The sequence below is a fragment of the Lactuca saligna genome, chromosome 2 (genome assembly GCF_052625555.1).
Source record: "Lactuca saligna cultivar CGN05327 chromosome 2, ASM5262555v1, whole genome shotgun sequence".
Classification (NCBI taxonomy): domain Eukaryota; kingdom Viridiplantae; phylum Streptophyta; class Magnoliopsida; order Asterales; family Asteraceae; genus Lactuca; species Lactuca saligna.
In genome coordinates, this window is record NC_136418.1 from 160,039,088 (window position 1) to 160,050,385 (window position 11,298).

The 11,298-nt window shown below is 34.4% G+C and overlaps 1 protein-coding gene across 1 annotated transcript; it reads left to right on the forward strand.

The window, feature by feature from the left end:
* Window positions 1-3,637: 3,637 nt before the first annotated feature.
* LOC145032408 (glycosyltransferase family protein 2) lies at window positions 3,638-9,124 on the forward strand. The gene is made up of 5 exons (XM_078981204.1): window positions 3,638-3,850; window positions 5,122-6,141; window positions 6,398-6,501; window positions 7,118-7,791; window positions 7,885-9,124. Exons 2-5 carry the CDS (start codon window positions 5,137-5,139, stop codon window positions 8,901-8,903), a joined length of 2,802 nt encoding a protein of 933 aa, XP_078837330.1. The 5' UTR covers window positions 3,638-3,850; window positions 5,122-5,136; the 3' UTR covers window positions 8,904-9,124.
* Window positions 9,125-11,298: the final 2,174 nt, after the last annotated feature.

The window sequence follows — 11,298 nt, forward strand, 5'->3', positions numbered from 1 at the left end:
GTATACAGTTTAAATCGAATAAAACATATATATTTTATTCATCCAACGTAGATATCAAGAACACGTATAATATGCACACATAGCACGTAATTTATATTAAATACTTCATATCTACGTGTATGATGAAAGTAACTATGACTCACTTGTTAAAGTGATGATTCCAAACTCGGGCAGCGTTTTGCTTCTAACAATTCTATTTTCCTTCGGCGAAACCTAGTATCATCACCGCTAGATTTTAGTCTAATATTCATCGTGAATATTTACATGCGATATTGTCTTATAAGTCTTAAACAATAATTTTCAAACATTATGTACAAACAGAATGAGACATGAAACACCTGAAGTAAGGACCATTTTGACATTATAGCACTTTTGTAATCCAACAACCCTATGAGGCCCTTCAAACCAGATTCCCCGTACCTCAAGTAGTTAAAAGATACTACAATAACACTTTGTATACTATATTTTATAATATATATTGTTTATAAGTTCATAATAACGACATTGAACTTAAACATAAGCTATAGTTAAAGTAGGGTGAGCATAACTCACATACTAGGAGGTTTGGCTAGGAACTGGGCTCTGTGGGGGTAGAACTTCCGAGCCGAAAGCTTTTCTTCTCTGAGCCTTCTGGCACTCCGGGACTCGCCTCTAGCACTAGGGAAGTATTAGGGAATGGGAGGGGCTAAGAGGGGTGTTTGAGAGAGAAAGAATGGGAAATGTGTGAGTTTTTTGGGTGATTTGCGCCTCTATTTATAGGTTGAGTCAGGTTCAAACGTGGGGAATTACCTTGCTGAACATTGGGCGTTTGTGGCCAGGTGTCATCATCTGGTGTCAAGCCATAGTGAGGAAGCAGTGGCTCAGATCGCGCCACGTGTCGCTCGTTGGTTACTCCAAAAACTAATTATATTCTAAAATCCATAACTTTTGCACACGAGCTCCATTTTTGGCGTTCTTTATATCCACGTGTAGGTATCGACGGGATCTACAACTTTCATTAGACTCTGTCGGCTAATTTTGATTTATCTTTAAAGTTATATTGTAATAGTATTAAATAGTTAAAATATGTTAAAAATTCATAACTTTTTCATTCGACGTTTGTTTTTTATTGTCTTTATATTGTTAAGCTCCTATTTATGAGATATTCAATCTCATTTAGGTTATGTCGGTTAAAAATCGATCGATCTAAAATTTGATTTCCGGGCAGTGCATTGTTATGCTAAATCTTAGAAAAAACATAACTTCATTATACGAAGTCAGATTGGGATGTTCTTTTTATGCACGCTCTCGTTTTAATGTATACTACGACTTTTGTTTAGATTGTTAAGACTAAAAAGTATTTTATCGCAAACTCATTTTTACTATTCTCGGTGTCGTGCCGATTTTGCCATAAAACTTCGACAGGTCATAACTTCTTCGTTATAACTCGGATTTCAGCGTTATTTACATGTACGGAACCTTTGTGACATATACTATAACTTAGTTAAGATCATTTATTCTAAATAGTTTTCTATCAAAAAGTCATTTTTGACGCATATTGTCTTTAAATTGATTAGCCCGAATATGTGAGCGTTACACTTATTGTCGTCGGAAGAAAACACAAAAATGGGGAGGCAACGACATCAATGACTTCATGGGTTTTTGGCTGTTTTGGAGTTCGATATGAAGAAGGGAAAGGAAGATAGGGTTGTTTCCCTTGTGGTGATCACCAAAAAAATCCTCTGGTGGTGTTTGTTCTTGGCCGAAAAGAAGGAGGAAAGGAAGCACGGGATGAGAGATAGAGAGACTGTATGATTTAAGTGTAAGAAGGGGAATGAAATGTGTAAGAAATATCATAGTATGGCTGAGTTTTTAAACTCAATTATGTTCTACTTTGTTTATGTATTATTGTATTGGTACTATGGAGTTTGTGAGAGTGGGATAGAATAAGAGAAAAGAGAGATTATATGGGGGAGGAGAAGCAATTGAGTGCATGGAGTCTTGATTTAAAGTTGGAGAAATAAAGTTAATCATGCAAGTTCTATGGTACCAAAAGTATGATAACATACTTGTGACATCAAGAATGGTTTTTCTTTATAGATTTCTCGATTTATGTGCCAAAATCTCTACATCTAATGATTTTCTGAATGTTGGAAATGATAGTCTCTAGTATGGTAATTTCAAAAACTCAAAACGGATCTTAAATCTGATATGCATAACTTCAGGAATAGACGTTTAAAGTTCCGCATCTAATTTAACACGATTCGACAATTTTAACGAATTTGATAAATTCGCGGGTTAAAAAATTGTGAATATGAAAACAAATACTAGACTTACGTCTGAGTTTAAAAACGTTCTCCGAATTTCCATATGAGATGTGCAAGCATCTCAATGGATCAATTCGATTTTCATTATTACAAAAAACCAGTATTATACTTATGTGGTTTCTTATAATAGTCGTATCTTTTGCATATTATCTTTGTTTTGGATGTTCTTTATATCCACGAATTCCTAAGAGTATAATCTATAAAGTTTGATCATAAATTGGTCTTAAGTATACTTGATGCAAATATTTTATTTTTTGCGTAACAAATATTATTAAATTTTGTGAGTTTTTTTTTTTTTTTTTGAGCTTTAATGATAGATAGCATGTTGAGCAAATTGAGACATTCTGAATGTAATTATGAGTATTATGTTTGTAATACACTTTATAAACATCAAATTATATACAATATGCCTTTAATACATAGGGGTTCGTGGTGGTTTCACCACCGAACTCTGACCTATTTTTACCAATTGTTACACCAACGGTGTGACAAAGTCGACGGAAATAGTAATTCCTCGAGTGGTAGAGTAGGAGGAAGGGCCTAGTGGTGGGGAAACAATAAACATTATTAAGATAATGACTATGTGTGTTGTGGTGGGTTAGAGTTTGGACCTCAACCCATCTTGTTTATTTAAATATAAATAACAAATTAAAAAAGAAAATATAAAGGGTACTATAGTTTTTTTATATATAATATGAATAAACAACGCAACGAAATCAAATAGTAATGATGGTTTGAGAAAAAAAAGATGGAGTTTTTTGCAAACCATATGAACCATTTCATTAATTTGTTCATAATTTAAATACTAAATTAAATAGAGTAACCATTTCAGTAATAGAGTAGGACTAAATATGAAATTTTTGCAAACCATAAGACCCATTTTAGTAATTTGTTCATAATTTAAATACTAAATTAAACACTTAAAAAAACACTCTCAAACGTTAGATTTTATAACAAAAACGTTGTAAGAGAATTTTATGAATTAGAATGATCGTTTATCTTTTTTAATATCATCAAACCAATTTATATTCATAGGGATATGTCAAAAGGACATGTAATAATAAAAATAAATAAACTACGGGGGCGATCTACACCAACGAATCATACATATTTTTGTATCCAAAGTCCAAACAATTAGAAGCACAAATATTTTTGCAATAATTTATATAGATTAGTTATAAACCAATGACTTATTTAATTGGGATTAGTCACCTAATTAATATATTTATAATATGTTCTAGCAACTCTAGTGCCATTTCCCCTGTAAAACCAAGAACACAAGTTCAATATGACATTCTTGTATCATTTGGTGAATTACATGACCTTGCTTCGTATTTCTTTCCCAAAATTGGTAGCCAAAGTTTGGCAAAGAGCAATAGAGATCAACTTGGTTCGAATTAAAAAAAAAAAGTCAACCAATTGCCATCTTTGACTTTGTTAATTGACGGTCTAAGTTTGTGGTTTGATTCTTTGAGCTTGTTTTGGAGATGAAGAAAAGGGTTTTATTGTTTTCTGGGTTTACAGTTTACTTCATGTAAAAGCCAGTAAGTGGACTTCTCCTTTGTTTCGTTCCTTTTATAACATTTCTATTTCTTCTGTTGTTATTTTATTTATGATATTGAGAATCTAGTCTTGAAATTTGGGTTTGACAATATGGTCTTTTAGTGCAGTTTAAATTTATATGCTTTATGCATACGGAAAGTTCTAAAACCTATTGTTATTCTCACGATTTGTTAAAGTTTTACGTTTGTTTATGTGTCATCTTAAATGCCTGTAATATTAATTACTTTATCATTTTTCAAAATAATTCTTAGGTGTTGTTTGGTTTTGATTTGATGAGCTTAATGTTGACATGATTTAAATCAGTAAGCCTTATACAAGTCTTCAACGATTTAATAGTTAAAAAAAATGATAATATTATGATTTACCTTTTTAACATATAATGTGAAAAACTTTATAAAAGATATAACAATCATTACACGCTTTTTTGAATAAAGGCAATATTACGTAAACTAAAATACCTTTTCACATCACATAGTTACATAGTTTTGTAAGGAAATAAAAGTAAATAACCCAACTTTTTGTATTTATCGAAATAACCATTATGTCCTAAATAGGACAATTTCGAATTTAGGACATATAAAATTTGGAGTTTCCTCTCATTTGCACCATATACTTCCAACAAATTTTTTACCAAATTTTCACTCAAATAATAAATCTTTTTATCAATATATTGGGATCTACTTTGTTATAGTAATTTTGTTTTTCTTATATTATAGTAAAAAAACGAAGCATTCTAGACTCCGAAATGTTATTTTTTTTCATTTCCTACTTGTTAAAATCATGGACTCCATTTTTTTATATTTTATCCACAATGTAAAATAGAAATATGTTTTTGACTCAAAAAACAATTTGAGTCAAAGTACAATTTTACGGACATAATAGTTAGTTAGTTTGATATGTCCGAAAAAGTTGAGTTAGTTACTATATTTTTGTAAATATTGATTCATAGTTTTTACTTTTTACAATAGGAGTAACTAACAATGAAGTACAGAAAAAGTAGTCGGAGGCCATTTACACGGCAACAAAAGTGGCTTTTATTTAGGTTTCTTGAACTAGGATTTATCTTATGATACGTCGTTAAACCCATGTGACCCTTTCTTGCATTTCTCATGCTAATTCTCATTCTCATTCTCATTCTCATTGCATCTCCCCCAAACCCTTTCTATATATAACGTACGCACTATATATCTTTTACCACACTTTTTATTCCTACCTCTCATTCAATTCACAACCATTTCTGATTATAACTTAGGATTTGGTCTCCGAAATGGGATTAGCCCGGAATCCCAGAAGCTCAGATTACTTGGACGGAATGATAGGTGATCCCGCCGGCAAACAAACCAAGTTCAGGCCACAAAAGAGCACTTCGGCTCGCCTGGTTACCCTCCTCACTTGCCTTCAGTTCGCTTTTGCAGTTTACGCCACCTTCCTGCTCTACTACATGAGCCCTTCCATCGATCTACGAACTCCAAAGCCTGACTTCGCTTGGGCTTCAAGAATCGCACAACAATGGAAGCATTACATAATCCCGCCACATGTTATAAGCCGATACCAGGAAGCTGCATCCAACTTGATCCTTGAACCGATTCCGATGATCTCCACCCCCGGCGAAGTTTGCGAGCATGAAAAGATCGAATTTGAACAGAAAAAGTCAAACGACGCAGTTATGATCAAGATCAAACGAGAGCTTTACGATGAAGTTCTTAATTTCCAAAGCAAGAACATGGGCACTGAGTCGTTGACTGAGTTAATGGCAATGAAATCGAAATGGGATATGAAGGGTGCAGGAAACATTCCGAAAGTTACAGTCATCTTGAATCATTTCAAACGTAAAACGCTTTGCTCCCAGCTTGACTCGTTGCTACACCAGACTCTCCCTTTTCACCATGTTTGGGTGCTTTCCTTTGGAAGTCCGAATGAGATTGGCCTGAAAAGAATCGTGGAGAGCTACAACGACACGAGAATAAGCTTCATTAGCTCGACTTATGATTTCAAATATTACGGGAGGTTTCAAATGGCGCTGCAGACTGAAGCTGATCTAGTGTACATTCTTGACGACGACATGATTCCGGGGACCAAAATGCTGCAGATTTTGTCGCATGTCGCCGGAACGGAGAAGTATAAGAACTCTGTGTTGGGGAGTATCGGCCGGATTTTGCCTTTCCGACAGAAGGATTTCACGTTTCCGAGTTACCGGAAATTCAGATCGAAAGAAGCGGGGCTTTATTTGCCTGACCCTGCATATGACATCACTGTCGACAAAATTGTGCAGGTTTGTTTAGATAAATAATTACTATTTTTAAGTTAACATAAAATTTTATTATCTATTATTTCATACGAATATAAGTTAACCTTATATATTAAAACTATTATCGAGAATTAAAAGATTCCAGTCAAAATAAATTAGTTTTTAAGTCATTGTTTCTCCAAAGAAAATGTAAATGGAAAGATGTAAGTAACCAATTCAATTATATATGGTATTTTAAATTATCTAATTTCATTGTTTTATCTTTCTTTTTATGTCTTAGGTCGATTTTCTTTCGAGCTCTTGGTTCCTCTCGGCGGAGCTTATCAAGACTCTTTTTATTGAGACTCCTTTCACATTCATGACAGGAGAAGATCTTCATCTAAGGTATGTTGATGAGGGTATAAATTGGTTTTTCATCGTTGTTAAAAAAAAAAAAAAAAAATAGAGTTATATATCTACAATATTATATTCCATTAATCCATTAGATTTGAATTTGAAATCTTTAAATTATCATGAAAAATTATCACTTGAATGCATCCCACTAGACTATTCTTTTTGAAGTATTAAATTGCTATTATTGCTTGATGATTTCGTGACCTTTACATTTATTTTAAATACGTATCCTCATGGAAAAGTCAACATCATACATTTGACTTGCCATCTTCAATGGATTGGGTACAAATCCAATAAATTGAATTTCTACGTTATTTAACTAACTTTATCCAAGTGCATGCCTTCTTTAACAATTCGTTTATTTTCGTTTAAATATTATTAAAAATTAAAAATATTTAGATATATATAAACTTTAAGTGCTCAATAATATAAAAATACGTTGAATTTGAGTAAACGAGAAGAAAACTTATTTGAAGCATCTTCTAATAACTAATATTATTTTGCAATTATTTGGTTAACTATTTCCTTATTAAAAACAACCATTCTTTAAAATTAAATCAATTGATGAACCCTTTTGATGATCGATTAATTGGACTTAATATTGCAGCTACCAGCTTCAAAAATACAGAAACGCAGGTTCGTTTGTGCTTCCGGTTGACCCAAAAGACAAGGAAACTTGGGGTGACAGTGAGCATAGGCTCGCCTACGTCGCCGAAACCACCGTGATTTTCAAAGACGTTGTTCAAGTCCGAGATGATCAATGGTGGCGAGCACTATCCACCGGCTACATCACCCAATGGGCAGCAATGTACCCTCAAAAAGTCGACGCCTTTTTCTACGCTCATTCACCAGACGAAGTCAGAGCATTAGCCCCACTCCTCGAGAAATTCCGATCAACCGTCGGGAAAAAGGCTTACATTGTCGTTCCCGGAGGTGGGTTTTGTTCCTGCGAGGAAGCCACCTCCGCCTTAAAATGGCCGAAGACGGTGTGTAGAGAAAGAAGGTTCAAGATCTTTGATTTGGGCGTCGGAGCAGTTTCGGGAATTAATTCAAACTCCGACGTACCTGTCGTACAATCAGTTTATGCTAGCATGAAAGGATTGATCCAGATTCATAACCCGAGTGTTGTCATCACTGTTGATGATATTGATTCCAATGTACGAAAAGCCTTGAAGATGGCTACTGAAATTAGTAATTCAAATTCGACTTTGGTTCATCTGCCTAGATCATCTATTTCAAAGGTTCTATGGATGGCCGATCTACGCTCTACAGCTTTACCAAGTAAGATTTGTTTATTACATTACATTCACATCATCTTACTTCCATAACTCCATTAACAAATTATAATAATATTAACTAATTAACCATTTACAGATTGGAACAAGATGAGGATATCAGTAAACATCATAACTCAAAACCGAGTCAACTCGCTAACGAGACTACTGAATTCGCTGAAGGATGCGTATTACCTTGGGGACGAGGTCCCAATAAGCTTCAACATGGATAGCCGAGTTGACAAGTCAACTCTGAAGCTTGTAAAGAGCTTCGATTGGCCTCATGGACCTAAAATCCTAAGGAGACGAATCATTCAAGGAGGTTTGATACGAGCTGTAAGCGAGAGTTGGTATCCTTCATCTGATGATGACTTTGGTCTTCTTTTAGAAGACGATATCGAAGTTTCTCCTTACTATTACTTATGGATCAAATATGCACTTTTAGCATACCATTACGACCCTCAAGTTTCACTCCCTGAACTTTCATCAATCTCCTTATACACTCCTCGTTTGGTTGAGGTGGTGAAAGAACGACCTAAATGGAATGCGACTGAATATTTTAAGCACATACATCCAAACACACCTTACCTTCATCAATTGCCATGCAGTTGGGGTGCTGTTTTCTTCCCGAAGCAATGGCGGGAGTTTTATGTGTACATGAACATGAGGTTTACAGAAGATGCGAAGAAGAACCCTGTACAAATCCCGAAATCAAGAACTAATGGATGGCAAGCTTCGTGGAAGAAGTTTCTGATTGACATGATGTATCTTCGAGGGTATGTTAGTCTTTACCCAAATTTTCCCAACCAGATGAGCTTCTCAACGAACCATATGGAACCTGGTGCTCATATTAGCGCTAAAGATAATGTGGTTCACCATAACAAGACTGACTTTGAGGTCCCATTGTTGAAAGATGATTTTAGGAACTATTTGCCGAATGGGAAGATGCCACCTGCTTCAAAGTTGCCATCTTTGAATCTGTTTAATCAAGCGGTGTCTTTGAAGGGGTTAAAGTCTGCAGGGTCGAAACTGAGACAAGATGTGATTAATTGTACTGTGACTGAGGTGGTTATGGTTGACCATGAAACTGGTCTTCCTTCGCATTGTGCAGCGTTCTGATCACTTGTTATGATGTCGCCGATTCATTTTTTTCTTTTTTGTTCTTTAATTTTCGGTTTATATATACTTTGATAGTGGAATGATTCCCATTTGCAATGGAATGGGAATTTGGGAATTGGTGGGGTGAAAGGGGATAAATGTCGTTAAGGAAGGACTAAACTTGTTGGGGTATAGCTGTATACTTTATAGCAATGAAAGCCAAAACTGGCACTTTTAAATTCTTTTAAGAGTCCACCAACTTTTCTTTTCTATTAGCTGCCCTTAATTTTGAGTTTCTTTTTGCTTTGTGAAGGAACATGTAGTTCGTGCACCTTAAACAAAAGTTGTTAAAAGATGGAATTTTATATAATATTGCTTTTTTACTTTTCAAGTTCACGGGTATAAGACCGAATCGAGATCATAAGAATCTTTCAAAAACATTTAAAACATAAAAAATACATTTTTCACTTAACGGTTCGGTTAACAATGAATTATTTATAACATAAAAAATACATATTAAATCTATCATTTAGCAATAAACAAATCAAACTGATACTCTACATATGTTGTTAGTCCAAGAAAAAAAAAATATTAGAATTTATAAATAAAAAAATAAAAAAAAAATAGTAACAATCCTATAATTATACGATCTTATGATCTTACGATAGATCATACAAAGATATGATCTGATCCTATTATTTTATCTCGATCTTACAAAAAACGATACAAGTGAGATCGGGATCGAATTACTCATGTATGATCATAGCAAATTATAACAAAGATCACAGTTTTAACAACCTTGCATGAAACATTTGCTAAAACACATTTCATTTATTAAAAATGATTTGTAGAGGGGTTCATATTATACATATCGATGGGCCTTTAATATGTTTTACTAGTCTCATGTCACAACCCATTTCACAATTTAATATATTCATTTCACAGTTTAATTATTTATATTTTAAACTCTTACATACTTCATTGACGCATTTCATCAAACAATTTATGTGGATGTTTCCATTACTTCCATCTTTAAGTTCTTCTACCGAAGAACATATTAAAGAGAAACACAACACCAAGGGGAAGAAACGGCGGCGATGGAACAGATCTGATGTGGGGTGGAACAAATCAGCAAGAAAGAGACGGGGCAGGAGGAGGCAGTAGCAGGTTGTTTTATAGTGGCAGAAGGCAACAGACAAGGAAGGAAGAAAAGGTGTCTAATCTGGCAATAATGAAACATATTAGAGAGAAAGAAGAAGAGGGATGAGGCAATGGTGGTAGGTTTTGCGATGGAAGATGGCATTGCTTTAGCCAGTGGTATGAGACAACGATGAGGGAGGATGGAGATGGTGGTAGTAGGGTTTGAGTTTGAGTTATTGAAGTTGGTGAGAGGGTTTGAGTGTACAAGGCATCAAATCTAATGATGTTAGGGTTACCAAAATGGGTACTGGTTTCCCATTAATTACTATAATGCCACCATTTTTTTTATTATTGATCAAGAATTAAAAGCTTCGATTCATTTTTGTTGGTTTATAATTGACAAAACTGCAAGAATGATCCATATGAGATGTCGAAAATTATCACTTTGGTCAAAAAATGTTTAGACTAACACCAATGGTCCAAAGCTTTTATTTTGTTGTATTTTTTGTCCAATATGTTTTGATTTTTTTTCAAAATGATGAAGTTGCCCCTATTAATATGATTTTCTCTTTTTCTTATTTATTTTTCTGATTTTCAGATTTTTAAAAAAAAAAACATGAAAATAAAAATAAAAATAAATATGTTCCCTAATAACCAACGCAAACTCCACCCCACCCACGTTTCTTTATACTCTTTCTCTATCCCCCCCCCCCCCCTTTCTCTCTCTCTCTCTCACTCTCTCTCGCTCTAATACTTCGCCGAAAACCACCCCTACTGTCAGAAATCACCATCACCTCCGGAAACCGCCACCATTTTCACCAAAAATCGCCATCGTCGTCACTAGAAGATCTGAAAAACGACAAAGTCCTCTTCGTCAGAACGCATTCGATCTGAAAACCCTCGTCAGGTATTTCCAAATCTGTTTAGGTTTGTTCGTTATCGAAGTTGTTACCCTCTTTCTTAGGTCTTCCTTCTCCGACTCAATTTCTAGCAGACAATGGTGGTGGTTTCATGGTGGTTTCCAAATAGTTTACACATGTTTACAGATCGAGATGCTCCCTTCTATAGTCACCAATGAACTGTAGCTCAAGTTGAAACATCCGAAAAATAATGACATAAAATTTTCAATTTTTGATTAATAAATCGTTAGTACATATCATTTCCATAAAACCAAGGTAATCATGATTTAGCAAAACATCATCGAATCAGAGTAAATCACATAATGCGGAAACATGTGGTGTGTGCTCTGCAATCATCCCGAGCTCTTCCATTTGAA